Source organism: Lithobates pipiens, unplaced genomic scaffold (assembly GCF_037356315.1).
Source record: "Lithobates pipiens isolate NorthernLeopardFrog02 unplaced genomic scaffold, aLitPip1_a1.2 Scaffold_25, whole genome shotgun sequence".
Taxonomy (NCBI): Eukaryota; Metazoa; Chordata; class Amphibia; order Anura; family Ranidae; genus Lithobates; species Lithobates pipiens.
The window spans coordinates 111720276-111740484 of record NW_027507787.1 but is presented as its reverse complement, the minus strand read 5'-3'; the positions used below and the strand labels follow the sequence as shown (position 1 = coordinate 111740484).

At 45.6% G+C, this 20209-nt stretch overlaps 1 protein-coding gene across 2 annotated transcripts in view; it reads right to left on the bottom strand.

Annotated features, from left to right (window-relative positions):
• PRPF19 (pre-mRNA processing factor 19) overlaps window positions 1–20209 on the bottom strand; it is a 563471-nt gene that overhangs the window by 73584 nt on the left and 469678 nt on the right. For both annotated transcript variants that reach the window (XM_077454802.1, XM_077454803.1), the window contains exon 14: window positions 6302–6472. In XM_077454802.1, coding sequence (XP_077310928.1) covers window positions 6302–6472 — 171 coding nt within the window. The remainder of the gene's footprint in view (window positions 1–6301; window positions 6473–20209) is intronic.

Below are 20209 nucleotides of genomic sequence, written 5' to 3'. Positions count from 1 at the left end.
GATCCTGACAGGACAATACCACAACCTGAATGTCCAGGCCTTTAGGGCTAGGTACACTGCCCGAATCTCTAGAATGTTGATGGGCAAGGTCTTTTCGGTTCTGGACAATCGTCTCTTCCAGGACTGCTCTCCAAAAGGCTGGCATCTGTTACCACCTTCCAGGTAACTGGTAAGAAAGATTTTCCCTTCCACAGATTCTCGGGTATCAACAACCAACTGAGGCTCTGGCGCACTATTGGCAATAAGTGCATCGGAAAATTTAGTGCCTGGACCTTCTTGTTCCAGGCAGATAGGATACTGCTTTGCAGCAGTATCGATTGCAACTGAGTATAGCTTTCAATGAAGCCACCATATTTCCCAACAACCTCATGTAAAGGCAAATAGAAGGATCCTTTTTTGCCCTGACCACCTGAACCAGCTACTTTATGGCACTGATCTTTGCCTGGGGTAAAAACACCCTCTTCTGGGTTGTATCTATAACCAGACCCAAGTACTCAAGTCTTCTTACTGGATTTAAAGAAGATGTCTCTAGGTTGAGGACCCAACCTAGGTATTCTAGGTAGTTGATTGTGGTGACCAAGCTTTGGCCTTAGCGGGCTACTGACCAGTCTATCAAGAGCAGGTCATCTAGGCAAGCTAAAATAGTTATACCTTGGGCCCTTAACCTCCTGAGATCCACGCTATAGCCGAATGACGGCTACAGCACGGATCTACATTACCGGGACGTCTACTGATGTCGTCCCCTTTCCTAGCTCCGCGCGCGTCAGGGGAAATCTGTGTTGGCCGCATCTCAAATTGCTGTATCTCTCTCCTCACACAGACAGTGTGTGAAGAGAGAGAATCTGTGTTTTAAAGTAGCTGCTTATAAACAGTGTGCCCAAACAGTGCCCAGTGACCCATCTAGTGCCATCTGTGCGCAGCAGTGTCCACTTGTGCCAAACAGCGCCCATCTGTGCCAAACAGCGCCCATCTGTGCTCAACAGCGCCCATCTGTGCTCAACAGCGCCCATCTGTGCTCAACAGCGCCCATCTGTGCTCAACAGCGCCCATCTGTGCTCAACAGCGCCCATCTGTGCCACCTCAACAGCGCCCATCTGTGCCACCTCAACAGCGCCCATCTGTGCCACCTCAACAGCGCCCATCTGTGCCACCTCAACAGCGCCCATCTGTGCCACCTCAACAGCGCCCATCTGTGCCACCTCAACAGCGCCCATCTGTGCCACCTCAACAGCGCCCATCTGTGCCACCTCAACAGCGCCCATCTGTACAATCAGTGCCCATCTGTGCCGCCTCATCAGTACACATCTGTGCGATCAGTGCCCATCTGTACTGCCTCATCAGTGTACATCAGTGCCACCTCATCAGTGCAGTCTCATCACCACCAAAAACCAACCATGTCTAAAAGAGGCTTTTCCCCCGAGGAGGCGTACCAAATTCTTTCCACGGCCAACAAGCAACGGGGAGCTCTGTTTTTCAGATTCCCTTTCAATTTCGGATTCTGAAGCTGACAAATTTTGAGCCAGTCCTCAGTAGTGAAACACTGAGTCAATCAGAGGTGGAATATATCTGGCCCATCAAACAAAGGCGTTCTAGTGGAGGCGGCAGTGGCGTCCAGCAGCACTGCAGTGCCTCGGAAAGAAAGGCCAAGTAACAGTGGGGTGTTACCTCAGCCCCAAAGGGTTAGGACCCATGCCAGCCTTCCCTATGCCATTCAGAACCCCTTGTGGCTTCCTCCTAATTCAGGAGAGGCCAATGTTCCCCCTTTCACTGCCCAGCCAGGAGTGCAGGTGGACACGGAGAATTTTACCCCAATACATTTAATTTTTACGGAGAACATATTGACGTCAATTGTGGCCCAGTGCAACCTGTATGCACAACAATTTATTTTGCAAAATCCAACATCCTTTTATGCCCGTCCCTACGATGGAGAGACCTAACAGTGCAGGAGTTCAAGGTTTTTTTTTTAGGCCTCACATTTAATATGGGACTCAAAAAAAAAAATCAATTACGTACCTATTGGTCAACGCACCCCCTCCACCACATGCCGCTCTTCTCCGTGATAATGCCCAGAACCAGGTATCCGATGATCATGAGGTTCCTACATTTCAGTGACAATACCCAGTGCCCTCCCCAAAATGACCCAAATTATGAAAGGCTTTACAAAATTCGTCCAATACTTATTTTTCAGAAACATTCCCCAAATTGTTTACCCCAGACCAACACGTGTGGATGAGTCCCTTATTAAAATTTAGCGGCAGGTTTAAAATTAAGCAATTTATCCCCAGTAAAAGGGCCCGCTATGGGGTGAAGTTGTACAAATTATGCGACCGAGCCACAGGGTACACATATTCCTTCATAGTGTACCAAGGGAAGAACACCCAGCTGCAGCCCCCTAATTGTCCGGACTACTTGGGATCCAGCGGGAAAGTTGTTTGGGACCTCATATACCCCCTACTGGATAAAGGCTACCACCTGTATGTAGACAACTTCTACACATCTCTGCCCCTGTTCCACAACCTTCACCGGAAGAAGACGCCAGCATGTGGCACTGTAAAAAGGAATCAGAAGGGCTTTCCTTGAAGTCTTGTCAATAAGAAGTTGAGAAAAGGAGAAACGGCAAGTCTGCGAAACCAGGAGATTCTGGCAGTGAAGTGGAGGGACAGAAGGGATGTATACATGTTGTCTTCTATCCACAATGATATATTTGTGGAAATCCAAAGAAGGAATGGCCCCATAAAAAAAAAAAAAATGCATTTATGAATATAATTTGTTCATGGGGGAGTCTACTTCGTTGACCAAATGATGGAACCATACCTTGCCACAAGATGGACATACCATTGGTATAAAAAAAGTAGCAATTCTTTGGCTACCAGGAGGAAGTTTTCACTGCCCTTGTTTTTGCGAACGGCCCATCAGAAAATATCCGATCAGATATTGTTAATCGACTCTCCGAGCGCCACTTTCCCGATAAAATCCCTCCCAAACCAACAGGCCAAAGACGTCAAAAAAGATGTAAAGTGTGTACCAGAGCAGGAGTCAGAAGAGACATTTTATTGTGCACAATGTCCTTCCCAACCAGGCCTCTGCATAAGTGACTGTTTTCGCCACTAACATACTTCAATAAATTATTAGAGAAGTATGGTAAACATAATCCTCAGTTCCTGCCTTCATACACCTTCACAACCCTTATGCCACTGCCTACTCTGTAACTGACCCTGGCTTGTTATTCGACCACTCTTATACCTGCCGATTCTGTACATACTGCTGCCTGATCTGGAACTGACCCTGGACTGTTATTAGACCATGCTTCTGCTGAACGATTCTGCACATATCTCTGCCTGATCTGGAACTGACCTTGGACTGTTTGACAATGATATTTGCCTGCCTCTTGGACTGATCTTGTATTCGGCAACTGGACTAGTGGGATTCAACACAGGGGTCTCACATATGTGAGGGGCTCCAGAATAGTTTTTCTGGATGACGAAAAACAATTTTCTTTGTTTTCTCAGTCCTAGATTAGGGTCTGGAGACTTGGAGGCTTCAAAGAGATTTGGGTGGGAGAAGCCTCTATCCCTATCCCCATTCTGTCCTGATGAGGCCCTACTTCTGTCTGCTGCCTGTAGGACTTACTGCTGTCATGCCGCACTGACCACACCACATGGACCTGCCTAATACCAGGACCAATATTTTTGGCACTGCTGACAATATCTCTGCACTGACCCTGGACTGTATATGGACTGTATATGGACCGTATCCCTGCCTGCTGCCTGAAAAATTGTGTTCGCTGTTGCTGACCAAGTCCCTGCCTGCTGCCTGGATCAGTGCTATCCTCCTGTGGACAACTGCGCTTCTAAAACCACAGATAATCTTTTGTTTACCCTTTGCTCAGCATAATGTATTTGGGGGTGTAATTCTTGGTATGTGCATGCTATGTCTCCCTAGAACGCCTGACGGTGTTCCTTGCATGTTGCGCCTCTGTATGTGGCCAGGCTGTGTAAATGTCTCACACATGTGGTACTGCCATACTCAGGAGTAGTAGAATGTATTTTGGGATGTTATTGTTGCTATGTAAATGCTATGTGTTGGAAATATCTTATAAACGGACGACAACTTTATGTAAAAAAAAAAAAAAAAAAAAAAAATGCGTTTTCATTTTTTTCCCCACATTTTCCAAAAACTTCTGGAAAAAAAAATGAACTATTCAAAAGACTCATCATGCCTCATAGATTACACGTTGGGGTGTTAGCCTTCCAAAATGGGGTCATTTTCTGGGCGTTTCCATTGTCGTGGTGTTCCAGGGCCTTCAAAACTGTAATAGGTGGTTGAAAAATGAAATGTGCAATTTATGCTCCTAGAATGCCTGAAGGTGCTACTTCAATGTTAGGCCTCTGTATGTGGTCAGGCTGTGTAAAAGTCTCACACATGTGGTATCGTTATACTCAGGAGTAGCAGAATGTATTTTGGGGTGTTATTTGTGGTATGCACATTCCGTGTGAGAAATAAGCTATTACAATGACAATCTTGTAAAAAAAAAAAATTCTTAACTTTGCAAAGAATTGTGGGAAAAAATTACAACTTCAAATAACTCACCATGCCTCTTACTAAATACATTGGAATGTCTACTTTCTAAAAAGGGGTCATTTGGGGGGCATTTGTACTTTCCTGGCTTGTTGGGGTCTCAAGAAATGAAATAGGCCTTAGTACATCAGATGTGATCGTATTTTTATGATTTGTACCATAGCTTGTAGACTCTATAAATTTCACACAGATCACATAATATGCACTAATTTGGGTTATTTTTTACCAAAGATGTGTAGCAGTATAAATTGTGGCCAAAATTTATGAAGAAAAATTGCTAATTTGAAAAATCTTATCACAGAAATGAAGAAAAATGCATTTTTTTCCCCAAATTGTTGGTCTTTTTTCATTTATAGCGCAGAAAATAAAAAAACCCAGAGGTGATCAAATACCACCAAAAGAAAGCTCTATTTGTATGAAGAAAATGACAAAAAAACAAACAAAAAACAAAACAAAAAACAAAACAAAAAAAAAAACAAAAAAAAATTTGGGTACAGTGTTGCATGACTGAGTAATTGTCATTCAAAGTGTGAGAGCACTGAAAGCTGAAAATTGGTCTGGGCAAGAGGGGGTTTAAGTGCCCAGTAAGCAAGTGGTTAATCTGGCCAGAGAAGGAGCTAGGACCTTTGTAAACAACCGTGCAGTAGCTAGAACGAAAGGCAGAGCTACAAACTGAAAATGACGTTTTTACACTTCGAGACGCAGATATTTCTGATGAGCGGGGAAAATAGGTACATGCAGGTATGCATCCTTGATGTCGATTGATGCCAGACGTTCTCCTCCTTGTAGGATGGAGAATACTGCCCAAGCACAAATGCAGAGGTACTACCAGAAAATGCACCCCGCTGCTGAGCAAAATAGTCAAGCAACTGCTGCTATCAAGGCTCAGTCTGAATGCCTATCACAGTCCGGTGGAGTAATAACAGTCCATCAGATAAGGATAGTGGATAGCGGAACCCAGCCTTGACGTCACGGCTGGGCTCCGTCCTGTGTTTACACCCCAAGCCTCGTTCTCGTTCCGGATACACGGCTGTGTGCCTCTCTCCACACCATAGAGGCAGAACGAAAGCTGTAGAGACTTAGCGCGGCTCAGCCACCAGCATGGATGTCCACCCGCCCCTCACTGAACCACTATCCTTATCAGATGGACTTTTATTACGCCACCGGACTGCGATAGGCATTTTTAGCTGGGAACACTGAAGGACACTGTACTGCACAGTGCTTCAGCCATTTCCACCCTTTCCTGCCTGGATTTGATGTAATGCCAGCTACACAGGATCTGCTCTGACCTGCAGTCCCACACCATCTTCTCAGCCCAGATGATGATGGACTTGAATGCAACGCCTCTTTCTTTCATGTGAGTGGATATTGCCGTTTTAATAAATTGTTTTTGATACAGTCAGAGGCTCCCTTTTCCTTGTTTATATTCTAGTTTATTGGAACGTGCTTTTGGTTTTCTTGGTGGCTGCCCTGACTGACCATTTGACATATATACATATGGGTGTACATATGTGTACATATATACAGCATTCTACTTTTGCCCTTGGACTATTGAGTACTATGTTTTGAGGTATATGCACATTGCGCCTTTTTACTTGACAAATTTCTGCCAGGGTATGCAAACTTTTGCACACAAATATACACACACACATATATATATATAATATATATACACACATACATACACACAACTTTTTTTTAGATTTCACAATACAAGTCATACCTGGTAACCTTCTTCCAGTTGAAGAGTTTTGAAGTTCTTTAGTTTTCGCAAGTCCCACAGTTTGACACTGGAATCATCAGCAGCAGTTGCCAAATAATACCCATTTTCTGAAAAAGCCACGCATGATATAGGACCAGAATGGCCAGGAAAATTTGCAACATTCGAGCGTTCCTGCAAAAAAAAAAAAAAAACACTGTACATGGCCTCTATCGATTTTATTATAAAACTAAAAATAATACAATTACCACAAACTTGCAAAAATTAGCAATGGCATTATATCACAGTCATTACTTTTTATCAACCTTTTTTAACAACCTATGCACACCGAGCGTTTTCTAAGCAACCCTGAACACCTTTTCCCCTGGCAGAAGAAAAGTTAATTAAAAAATGCACCTAAAGCCACATTTTTTTTTTACAAAACAATGTTCCTTTACCGAAACTTAGGCCTGATGACAAAATCAAAAAGATGGAAAAAAACAATAATACATTGACAATAAGTGCTAATGAATACTAAAATTGCTGATAAAATTTAAAACCAATAGAAAATACCAAATTAACAAAGATAACTAAATGACACTGCTGCAACCAATAAAAGTGATCTCTCACCATGAAATATCTGTAAACAATTGATTGTAAACAATTAGTGTGCTGCTGTCAACTTATAATAGCACAGTAACACCTAAACACAATCAGTGCCCGTGTGTAATTAAACCTAAAACATAATTATATAAAAATACTGAATCAATATATGATAAATCTTCCATGCCACAAAAACACTCATCCAATGATAGTGTTCACCTCTAAAATGCTTAATCACCTTCCACCAAACGAAAAGGTCTCTGTAGTGTTCACATACATGTACTGATCAGATTGGCTCCAATCAATGATGGACAAAGTCAAATGCATTCCACTTGATAATAATTTATCTTCGCATAATAACAAGAAATTAATAATTTAGTACATCGGGCCTTTGGTCGTCATCTTGGATACCTAGGATAATCAATTCAGGAGTAGTCAGAAGGGACACCTGGAGACGAACAGTCATGAGTTCAACCACCTCTCCCAAGGAACGACCTACCCACAAACAGCTCCAGAACATATGCAAATATATACCAACATCTCCACAGCGGGTACATTCCAGAGATCTCCAGGGATGTACTCTATGTAGTCTGAGGAGTGTAGTACACCCTGTGCAAAAAAAAAAAATTGTTTTGATCAATTTATGTTTGAAGATATTCGTAATTTAGTACTGTCCTCGAGACATGCCTCACAACCCACTCTGTCAAGGTCAGGTAAGTCAGTCCTCCACTGATCCCACAAACGCTCCATCTAAGGAGAGTTGACACTAAGCAGATCAAAGTAAAGAGGAGACCAGGATTTGGCCAATGAATCCTGAGCTACCAGTTCCTCAATAGGGTCTATAGCAAGGCACGGTGAACCAGGAAACTGAGCCTGCACCGCATGACGTAACTATAAGTAAAGAAAAATCATCCAGCCAGGCAATTAAAACTTGGCCCAAAGTTCTGCAAAAGAAAGAAGTGTACCTGCTACGAATACGTCAAGCAAAGTCTTGATCCCGTATCTAGCCCAGAGCTGAGGGTCAGGAATAGGGCAAGGATGCAAGAGATTTGGGTTTCCCCACAGTAGGTTAAAGGGAGACCATCTATTGAGTTTGTGGAATCTGCTCATAGCTACCGCCCAGACTCTAAGGGTGGTCTTAGTTGGACATGGCAAGATGGGATAGGGCCAGGGACCCCAGTAAACTAAATTTCCTAGCTTCCGGAGGGAACCCAACATACCTCAAGGAACACTACTGCATTAGCCTGAGAAAGCCTATACTACCAGTGAACAGTGACCAAGACAGTCACCCAAAAATAAACCCAGAGATCAGGTAGCGCCAATCGACCACACCGCACTGGAATTTAGGTCGACCTTGCTAATCTGGGGTAAGAGTCCCCATACACGATCTACTACGTCCTTAAAGGAGTAATTGGGCATTCAGCTTGGGCAGTTACGAAAACAAAGAAATTGGGGGGGGGGGGGGGGGGGGGGTCATTTTCAGAAGGGTTATACGTCCCATAAGTTTCAATGACAGAAGTCCATGAGGCACACCTTTCACGAAATTGGAACAGTGAAATTATACCAAGTTCAGAGAAACTCGCTGGGTCCCTCTGAACCTGGATGTCCAAATAGGATTTTTGACTTACTGGGGTAAAATCTGCTTCTGAAGGTTGGTCAATGGGCTGAGGGTGGGTTATTTGGAAGAAAAAAAAAAGCTGGCCCTGGACTTGTTTAATGAATTTGTCACTATTCAGGGATCTGCATTAACTGTGTTTAGGCCATGTTTTTCCCTAGATCCCCAGGCACGTGCTGATGCACCGGCCACCCCATTGGTGTGGGTCGAACAATTTCGATTTCTCATTCGTTTATTGACAGACATAGCCTTCTTTATTCAGAACCATAGGGTTATATCGCCCCCTACAGGAGTAGGACACTAGGCAGAAAAAGACTTTGCTATGCCCTTGGGCAGTCCTAGGTGATATACACCCCCCTCTCTGCTATAGGTCTTCAGTTATGTAACATGCAGTGTTAGGAATATTAACAACTCCATAGAGGGGTGGGTGCTGTGTCTGACAATGAACTCAGAGAAACAGATTTTTACGGTAAGTCAAAAACGCCATTTTCTCATTTGTTCATTGACAGACACATCCTCCTTTATTCAGAACCATAGGGATGTCCCAAAGCAGTGCCAAATATGAGGGGAGGGGCAGCCAACAAAAAAAAAAGGCCAACCAAACTGGAGCACAGCTAGAATAACTGGAGCTCAACCTGAACAGCAAAAACAAAACAAAAAAAAACAAAAAACGCCCCATCCACGAGGGAAAACCCCTCTAGACCGCAGCCTGCAGAACCTTGTGGCCAAAAGAAGCATCTGCAGATGCCAGCACATCCACCTTGTAAAATTTTGTTAAAGTGGGTTCCGATGACCAGGTGGCCACCTTGCAAACTTGCGTCACTGACACCTGATGACGGAAGGCCCTGGGAGGCATTCCGCGCTCGAGTAGAGTGCGACTTCACTGGGAAGGCAGGAAGCTGACCCTTGATAGAATAGGCCTGAGTCACTGTCTGTCTGATCCATCTAGAAAAAGGTCACAGAGGAAGCAGATAGCCCCTTCTTTGGTCCGTCAACACAAACCCGTACCACAGCGAAGGTGTGCCAGGCAAATTCACTGAGATGTTGCGGCCTGGGACACAGAGAAGGCAACACAATGTCTTCATTTAAATGGAAATCAGAGACAACCGTTGAAATGAAGGACGAAACACCACCTTGTCCTTATGAATCACCAGGTAGGGCGTGCGACAGGATAGCACCACCAACTCTGACACCCTGCAAGCAAAGGTAATAGCGTGAGCAGGGGAATTTCTTGAATATTTTCAAACGGGGGGGGGGGGGTTCTGTAGAACCAAAAGTACCAGATTCAAGTCCCACGGTAGCAAGGGAGATCGCATTGGTGGAATAACATGTCGTATTCCCTAAATGAAGGTATGCACCAGGGAATATGAAGCCAGGGAGCGCTAAAAGAAAACGGCGAAGGGCGACACCTGGCCCTTGACAGTACTTGAACAATTTTTTTCAACTCCCCTCTGAAGAAAAGTAAAAATTCGAGCCACCAAAAAGGAACATGGGTGAAACCCCACTGACTCACACCATGAAATGTATGCTTTCCACATCCGATGATATACCTTCCTAGAAGTAGACTTCCCAACTTTGAGGAGTGTCAGAATCACCGACGCGGATAAGCCCCTATTCTTCAACGCCTGGCTTTCAACAGCCATGCCATTAAAGCCAGTGACGGTAAATTAGGGTGGAAGATCGGGCCTTGGGATAAGCAGATCCTCCCTGAGAGGCAGCTGCCAGGGGGCGCAGACGCACCAGGTTGGCATACCAATACTAACGAGGCCAGTCCAGGGCCACTAGAATGACCGGAATTCCTTTGGCCTTGATCCTGCGCAACAGCCGTGGCAGAAGCTTGAGGAGGAAAGGCATAGATCAGATGATCCAGACAGAATCTGATTCCCCAGAGTTCCAAGATTTTAGCAGGTAGTCTGGATTCCTCTAGCGTCCAGTGACCCGGAGCTCCTCTCCACCTAGACAGACTGGCATCGGTGGTGACCACCATTTAGTACAGGGTGAGAAAAGATTTCCCCTGCTTTAGAGCCGGGGAACAAAGCCACCAGATCAGGGACCCTTTGGTTCCTTGACTCAGCCAAATCTGACTGTCCAGAGACTCAGAACATTTGTCCCATTTTAACAAGATCTCCTTTTGCAGGGGTTTCGTAGGAAACTGAGCAAACGGGACCGCCTTGATCGTAGACACCATCAGTCCTAGCACCCACATGCAAGTCTGCAGGAAGACCGACTTGCTGGACAGTAGTAAGCGGGTTGCCTACTAATTTCTAGAGTTTGTTCTGCAGAAGGACCACTCTGGCCTGAGCGGAATCCAGAGTCAGACCCGGATAAACCAATTTTCAAACTGGAATCAACGCAGACTTTAGGTACTCGGCCACCCAAAATCTGCCAGAGTTTGAACAGTGATCTCCACGTCGCCCCCCAGGGTCGCAGGGGACTCTGCTTGTGGCAGGTGGTCATCCAGGTAGCCCAGAACAGCAATTCCCCACTGCCACAGCAGCACCAGAACCGGGGCCAACACTTTGGTGAAGACCTGAAGAGCGGAGGCAAGACCAAAGGGTAACGTTGCAAACCGATGTGAACAAATCGGAATGTGCAGGTAGGCATCCTGGATGTTGATGGAGGCAAGAAAGTCCCCTTGATGAAGTGATGCCACCATGGAGTGAATGGACTCCATTCTGAACTTCCGCACCGGCACATAGCGGTTAAGGGCCTTGAGGTCCAGAATTGGACGTATTGTACCCTCTTTCAGAGATCGTAAAAAGGTTTGAATAAGAGCCCTGGAAACATTCTGTCACCGGGACAATCGCCTCTTCAAGCAACAGACTTCGCACCATGGCCAAGAGGGCTAACAAGCAGTCTTGAGACAGATGCAGATTGGATGGAAAAAAATCTGCTTGGGGGGCAAGTCTGGAACGCGATCTGTAACCAGACACAATCACTTCATGGACCCTTGTCATTTAACAGAGGTCCACGGGCCCAGAAACCAGCGAAGACGTCCCCCACCCGCACAGAGCGAGGGTGCCTCTTCATATCTGGGGGTCTGGAGAAACTCACTCTCGGTTTGCCTGACCAGGGTCGCTTGGAGCCTTCCAAGGGGGGCTTGAAAGACTGAGTCTTTGTCAAAGGACCACGAGGGATGAAAAAAAACTCTGTGCACCGAGAAGGACCACGCTTGCGACTTTGCTCCTTCCCCTTCTTTGACTGTGGAAGAAAAGTACTCTTCCCCGTGACACTCTTAATATCATCCAGAGTGGCCCCAAACGATTGCCTTTAAAAGGCAGATCATTTAGGGCTTTTTTTTTTTTTTTTTTTTTTTTAGAGGATTGATCCGCAGTCCAACAATTCAGCCACAATACCCGTCGAAGCACTACCGCTGAAACAGACAGCTTAGAAAGCAAGGGAGCTGCATCCAAAGAGGCAGCAGACAAACTACAGCCCCTGGACCAGTTGGTCTGCCAATTCAGCTTAGGGAGGAGGAAACTGGTCACCATCCAGGTCACGGCGCAATAGCTTTGTCCACTCTGTCAGCGTTGAGACACCAGGGCAATACCCAAGACTGGCCGAAGCGCCAAACTCGCATTAGTGAACATAGCGCAGCTCAGAGACTGCTTTACTGTCAGCCAGATCATTAAAGGCTGGAGGGTCCTCAACCGGAATCATGGTGGTTTTATTCAGCCGAGAAACCGGGGGATCCACCACAGGTTGAGTCGTCCACTTTTTGAGAAGACTCTCCCCAAAAGGATAATGCACAGTGAAGCACAAAGGGACGTTTTGAATGCTCCCATTCATACTTTTGCTGTGCGAGGTGGCTTGCGAAGTGCCAAAAGGAACCGACACCTCCACCGCATCCTCCATTTTTAAAATTTCTCGCACAGTTGCAATCAGTGCCTCCACCAGCGTTTTTTTCTCATGCTCAGCCACTGGGCCAGAGGAATCATCCTCGCTGTCCGAAATATCATTAAATTAATTAAACAAGTCCAGGGCCGCCTTTAGAGAGGATTCTGCATCTTGTAAGTAGAGGAGAGCATCATGAGCTTACAGAGAAATTTCTAATTTCAAGTACCCCACCCTCAGCCCCTTGACCAACCTAGAATCTTGGACAATTGCCAAAGCTAGGGTAAAGACAGAGGACAGCCCTGACGTTTGCCACGCTGCAATGGGAAGGGCTCAGATAGTCTTGTCATTAGTACGGATCTTGGCCCTGGGGACACTATATAGCATCCGTAACCACTGAAGGAACCTGGGTCCAAATCCGAATCTGCTCATCACTTCCCAAAGGAAACCCCACTCTACGGAGTCAAATGCCTTTTCGGTGTCGAGGGAGCTGTTCTTGTGGGAAATTGAAAGATTCAGAAAGAGGCCAGAGGTAAATGTCAGTGCCCTTTCCAGGCATACAGCCAGTTTGATCCACATGACTGATGTCCTAAAGAACCTTACACGATTTGCCAAGATCTTAGCATTGATGTTAAGAAGAGATACTGGACGTTATGAGGAGCATTCTTCAGGGTTCTTACCCAGCGTGGGCACCAGCACCACCACCGCCGCCTCTGACGTGGAATCAGGCAAGACCCCCAAACTAAAAAACTGTTTCAGTAAGTCAGTCTAGGAGCAAATAGATCTAAATGTTGCAAATAGAACTTGGTAGGGAATCCGTCCACTCCTGGGTTATTGCTGGGCTTAAGTTGCGTGATAGCTAGCTGTGCTTCCTCCAGGGTGATATCTTGATCTAGGTCAGAATTAGTCCCCAAGTGTAGAGTGGGAAAGTCAATTCTGTCAAGGTAAGTGTGCAGGTCAGGGGCATTATAGGCCACATGGGAGGAGTAGAAGAGCCGGTAATGTAAACAAGGGACATTTTTGGCAGAATTTTTAAGGGTGCCAGCAAAGAAGTAGTAATTTCAATACTCCACAATAGGTATAAAAAAATTACATGATTTTTATTACATGCAAGACATAGTTAAAAAGTTTTGGTTGTACAAGGATACATCTAGAATTCAAAACAGACAAAATAAAATCACTCAGTAATAGCATTGGAGTGATTGTCCCGGCCTTGTTTCGCCACTCTGGGCTCACCAGGGGACTCAAAATATGCCAAAAAATTTCCCCGTTTACATTAATCTACATGGATGTTGGTGCCTTTTTCTTGTCATTCACCCACCCAGATCGCTACTTTGCATGTTCATTACAGGTACTGTACCACACCGCCAAAACTCCTATGGATGGTTGACATTGTCTTATTCTCATTTTTGTCTCTCCATCTGTATTTTTGAACAGGTTTATGTATAGAAGTATAAAAGTATCAGACTATTCAAAATACCTATGTATATGCCATGTGGCAACAAATGTTACACACACATCTAACAGTGCGTACAAGTACTAATCATGCACTACTGATGTATGAACTTATTTAAAATATCAATGATCAATGCTTTTCATGAACTTGTTAAAAAAATGTATTTTTAATATATATTTTTTATATTCTTTTTCTCTGATGTATCTGTTGCAGTGTGTCTTGTCCCGTAGCATCTCGATCCTTAAAGTGGTTGTATACTAATTTTTTTTTACTTTTACCTACAGGAAAGCCTGTACGGTTCAGGAGATATTCCCCTCGGTATGCGCCGCTGACTGCAACGGTGCATGCGCACAAGGGGATTCTCGGGTGAAAGCCCGGCAGTCGCCAGACCAGGCCGTGATGAAATCTCCCGCGAGTGACGATATCGCGGCTCCGGCCACTCACAGTGCCGGAGCCGTGACACCCGGAAGAAACGCCGAGGGAGCATGTCAGCTCCCTCGGCGTGGATTGGGCCAGATGTCGGGGCCTCGTTCTAAGGTAAGTATTTCATAATGAGCTAGTATGCGGTGCATACTAGCTCATTATGCCTTTCCCTTTGCAGGTGGCAAAAAAAACATTAGCGGGTTTACTACTGCTTTAATACAGTTGCAAAAAAAGTGAACCCTTTTGGAATGATATGGATTTCTGCACAAATTGGTCAAAAAATGTGATCTGATCTTCATCTAAGTCACAACAGACAATCACAGTCTGCTTAAACAAATAACACAAATTAAACACACCATGTAAACATTTACAGTGCATGTGGAAAAAGTATATGAACCCCTAGACTAATGAGATCTCCAAGAGCTAACTGGAGTGAGGTGTCAGCCAACTGGAGTCCAATCAATGAGATGAGATTGGAGGTGTTGGTTACAGCTGCCCTGCCCTATAAAACACACACACACCCCAGTTCTGGGTTTGCTTTTCACAAGAAGCATTGCCTGATGTGAATGATGCTTCACACAAAAACTCTCGGAAGACCTATTAAGATTAAGAATTGTTTACTTGGGGGGGGGGGGCGTGGTCTGGACGCTGAGGAGAATGGCAGCCTAACTAGTGCGCTCCTGCTGATACGGAGGGAAAACAGTCAACACCGGAGGTAATTTCGACCCCACAGTCTACCGACCGACATGGGAACATCCTCCCGTGGATCCTCTGCGTCCCGATCCAGGTCTCCTCGAGATCTGTCTCACAGAGCGAGTCAAAACATCCGATATGTTCCGCTCTCAGGCCAGCAATATGGCGTCCTCACGAGGCTTGCCATCACCTCACAGCAATACACAGTCTACACGGCCATCCTCTGTTAACGGCGAGATTGTGCTTGAGCCGCAACAACATCTCAGCCTTACCGACCTTAGATCAGTGGCGGACGATATAAAGCAGGGATATGCAATTAGCGGACCTCCAGCTGTTGCAGAACTACAATTCCCATGAGGCATAGCAAGATTCTGACAGCCACGAGCATGACACCCAGAGGCAGAGGCATGATGGGACTTGTAGTTTTGCAACAGCTGGAGGTCCGCTAATTGCAGATCCCTGATATAAAGAATACACTGACGGCGGCGATTTCTGAGCTCCGCATTGACATTCAAGCGATAGCGAGCAGAGTCCAGGATGTTGAACACAGAACGGCGCAACACTCTACGGTGATTCGCCGGTTCTGTCAGATCATAGACGCTCACACCCTGCAACTCAGAGACCTGAACCGCCACATGGAAGATCATGACAACTGCGGCAGACGACATAACCTGCGTCTCCGCGGACTCCCTGAATCAATCGAAGCTGATCGTTTAAGACCAGAGGTAACGGGCCTGTTCAACTCTATCCTGGATCGGGACCCCTTGACCCCTATAGGAATGGAGCGCATCCACCGCGCCTTACGCCCGCAAGGCAGAGACGGACCCCCCCAGGGAGTGGTCTGTTGTGTGATTGACTACCAGCTTAAGGAGGACATTCTCAGACAAGCGCGGGTTAAACACCCGCTGACATACAAAGACGCAGAGATTCGCTTGTTCCAAGACTTATCCTCCATTACACTTCAGCGCCGCAAGGAACTCCGCCCACTTCTGGAGGTTCTGCGCGCCAAGGACATACAGTATAGATGGAAGTACCCATTTGCACTTTCAGCCTCCTCGCAAGGCCGCTCCGCTATGCTTCGGGTCCCGGAGGACCTACGCCGCTTTTGTACCACTCTGGAGATCCCCTACACTGAAGTACCTGATTGGTACGCGGAATTCCGCCCGCAAACCGCGAGACGCTATCAGCAAGAGCACGAACCGATGGAAACTCCGGAGCATCGCAACCGCAGACAGCGCTCGCCATCCGAAGACCAACTCCACTGCTCACTGAACGGATCTACTCACAACACCAGCCCGCTCAAGGCTCCGCACACGAGAAGAGCCCGCCGGGATCGTTGATCAGCGATACAGAAGCTTCATGCCTTCAACTGAGCTGCTAAGCGGGACTCTACAGTTATTTGTTGTCTCTCTCCCATTATCCTGTTGGCCGGGTTTTTATGGCCACTCCGTTGCTCGGGGGAATTATCACTGATTCTTTTTGAAACTTTCAGGGACGGTTGCCTGTCTGAGGAACTCTCACTTAATTGCCGATAAGTATCGTGACCCCCCCCCCCCTTTTTTCTTCTTTTTTTTCCTTTTTCTTTTTCCTCTTAACGTCCAGTATACCCAGGGACTGATGTCTACAACCTTGACTCATGTTTTCTTCCCTAAACCACTCCTATTAATAAGGGTGACATTTTTATTAATTTTATATGTTCTTCCTCTAACAGGGGCGATCCACACGGACCCAATGCATTGATCCTCATGTGACTCCCTCATATGGAGACCGCACGAAAATCATCACCCAGGTACTGTACGATACCACAGTCCTGACTCCAGTATCCACGGGCTGTTTAATTAGGTGGATGATCTACCGCCTTCATCTCTTTCCCCTCACAACTATGCGCTGTGGTCCCTGTGGATCGCCCCCCCATTCTTTCTATGATACCCAAGTTTTAGATTGTATTGGGACTTGTATTTTTGTTTTGTGTTGCCATGGTTTTTACACAGGTTCCATTCCCTAATTGGCTCCCAACCGCTCACGAGATCTTTGAGTTGCCCCCCTCCTATTAACCACCCAGGTGCCTATTGTGCCTATGGGCACTGGAGAGAAGCAACGAGCACAGCCTGACCCACCTGGGCTCTATCCTTGTTTTCCGATCTCCTTGTTAACACTCACTATCTAAATGTGCCCTCTCTGGCACATTCGGAACAGTTCAGCTAATACAGCGATCAGGAGTGTTTCCAGTGATACGCTTTCGCCTCGCCCCCGAGGTTACTTTAGTTGAATTTTGGGAAGAGTTAGTTCTGTATTATTGTTAGAGTACCAGCTTAGCCTGATAACAGTACTTTAGTTTTAACTGATGTTTGTCATCTGTTTAGTTCTGATACAGTATAACTTACCTTTCATGGCCTGCTGTAGTTCAGTTTTTTTTTCTTTTGGATGATCTCTGTATGTACGCTTTTGTTAGATCTCTCAGATAAATATCACGTACCAGCTAGAATGCACCTTTTGTCCCGTCCTTTTATGTCTCTCATGATCGTGCTCTCAAATAACTTGCCTTTCATACTGGTTAGACATAATTTACACTGCTCACCCTTTTTTTTCATTGCCAATGGTCTAGACTGTCCCTTGGCAGATTGTATTTTTCTTTCCTCCTACCTTAGCATGCATTTCCTTCCCTCCGTTCAGCTGCTAGCATCTCTTAATTTTATATTTCTACTCCTCACTACCCCGGATTACGTCTCACACAGAGATATCCCGCTTTGCCCTATTACTTTAGATATCACAAATTATTGGATCATCTCAGACCTGTCATGGTTTAACCCTGTGCACAGCATTTACTGCGCAGGGCACAGCGAGCAGGACCTCGCTATAAACCATCAACGAGTCGATTTCTATATTAGTCTCGACCGCACCTCTGTTCAAACCACGGTTGTTAGGTCCTTCGAGACTCGTTCTCCCCCTTCACTCATCCTATATCATTCCCGATTCCTCCACCCTCCTTCTCCCCTAGTATTAGTTCTACACATATTATTGCACACCCCTATCTCTAGTATCCTTACTGACCCCAGTCACCTAGTACCTAGGGTGTACCACCGCGTCAAAAACACATAACCATCCCACACTCCCTCCACAGCCACGAAGCAAGGATGGCCTCCCCTTCCTACAAGTCACACTCCATGGCACTCTCGTTGAAGTTGGCCTTTATCAATGCTAAAGGTCTCAACTTGCCGGAGAAGAGATCCCAACTCCTGCGGGAGTGCCATAAACTAAAAGCGAATATAATATTTACACAGGAAACTCATTTCCTGACAGACAAAACTCCTAAATTGTCAGATAAAAACTTCCCCACGGTTTTCCATTCGACTAATTACCATTCCAAATCAAAAGGAGTGTTGATCCTTATCTCTAAAAATACGCCTTTTCAATTAACGGACTCACTATGCGACTCCGAAGGGAGATACTTATTCCTTAAAGGGACCATATATTCCAAACCAATCACCATTGCTAATATATATTCTCCCAACACAAAACAAGTCACTTTTTTCCGTTCCGTCTGCAACCTTTTATCTTCCTTCTCCACACGCATTCTCATTCTCGGAGGGGACTTTAAATGTCCCTCTGAATCCTATCTTAGATTCATCCTCTGGTTCCTCAGCCATGCCATACAAAGCCTTGAAACAAATCAAATTGCAACTTCAAAACATCTTGCTACATGATACCTGGAGAACGCTGAACCCACAAAGGAAAGACTATACATACTTCTCACCTCTTCATCAAAAATATTCCCGAATTGACTATTTCTTCATTTCACAATCTGACATCCCTCTTTTAACTAAGGCCACGATAGAACCTATGACCTTCTCCGACCACCACCCGATCACCATCCTTCTAGAATTTCCTGAGTCGGTTACCAAGTCTAAAACGTGGAGACTTAATCCCTCTCTACTTAAGGATCCAACTAATGTAGCCAGAATCGGCACTTGTCTTACAGACTATTTCAGATTTAACGACATCCCCGACACCCCCACCTTAATACAATGGGAAACTCACAAATCCGTCATCTGAGGAAAATTTATCAAATTGTCCTCACTCTTTAAAAAAAGAACACCAGACCAAAATAGCAAAACTTATGTCCCAAATAAGGACGCTGGAGGCCACACACAGACTCTTGCTTTACAGACTTACCAGGCTTTGACCCAAGCCAGGAAACAGTTGTTGGAAGAACTTAACCTGAAAACTAAGAGACAATATGTCTTAAGACAAACTCTTTTATGAAAAGGGTAATAAAGTTGGCACTCTCCTGGCCAGAGCAGTCCAAAGCAAAAAACATAGCACAACTGTGCATCATGTCACTGATAAACATGGTAAGGTTCATACCTCAAACGAAGCTATAGCCCAAAAGTTCGAAGAGTACTATCAAACGTTATACAATATTCCATCTAGACCCACCAAGCCCAGTAGCCTGGACACGGCTTTTAATTAGAGAGTTCCTCTCCAAATTTGTCCCGAACCCTATTTCCCAGGAAGCTGCCCAAAAGCTAAATATTCCCTTATCTGAAGACGAATTTGACGAGGCGGTAAAAGATATGAAGGTCGGTAAGGCGCCAGGCCCAGACGGCCTCCCTTTGATATATTATAAAACATTTCCGGACATACTTAAACCCCGCTTTCTCTCAGCTTTTAGATCCTTTGCTTCTACCTCACAAGCCCCCCCTCAAATGCTTGAAGCCCACATTACGGTAATACCGAAGGAGGAGAAAGACCCCTCCCTGGTAACGAATTATCAGCCCATATCGCTCATCAATGTGGATGTCAAGATTTACGCAAAAATCCTAGCGAACCGCTTACTGCCGCTTCTCCCGTCTTTGATCTCCTTAGATCAGGTGGGTTTTATTCCGGGACGGGAAGGTAGAGATAATACCATTAAAGCACTAAACATTCACCATTGGTTGACCTCCGCCAACAAACAAGGTTTCTTCCTATCTCTGGATGCCGAGAAGGCGTTTGACAGAGTGGCCTGGGACTACATGGACTCGGTCCTCAAAGCTATAGGTTTGCCGGATCTGTTTTTATCATACATTCGAGCTCTGTACTCCCTGCCGACCGCTAGGGTCCGGGTCAATGGCCACCTGTCAAACGCCTTTAGGCTCCATAATGGTACCAGGCAGGGCTGCCCCCTCTCACCCCTACTCTTTGTCCTCACTCTCGAACCCCTTCTCAATAAACTGAAACTTAATCCGGACATCAATGGCATAACCATCAAAACACGCACCTATAAAATAGCCGCTTTTGCGGATGACGACCTCCTCTTCTTAACCAA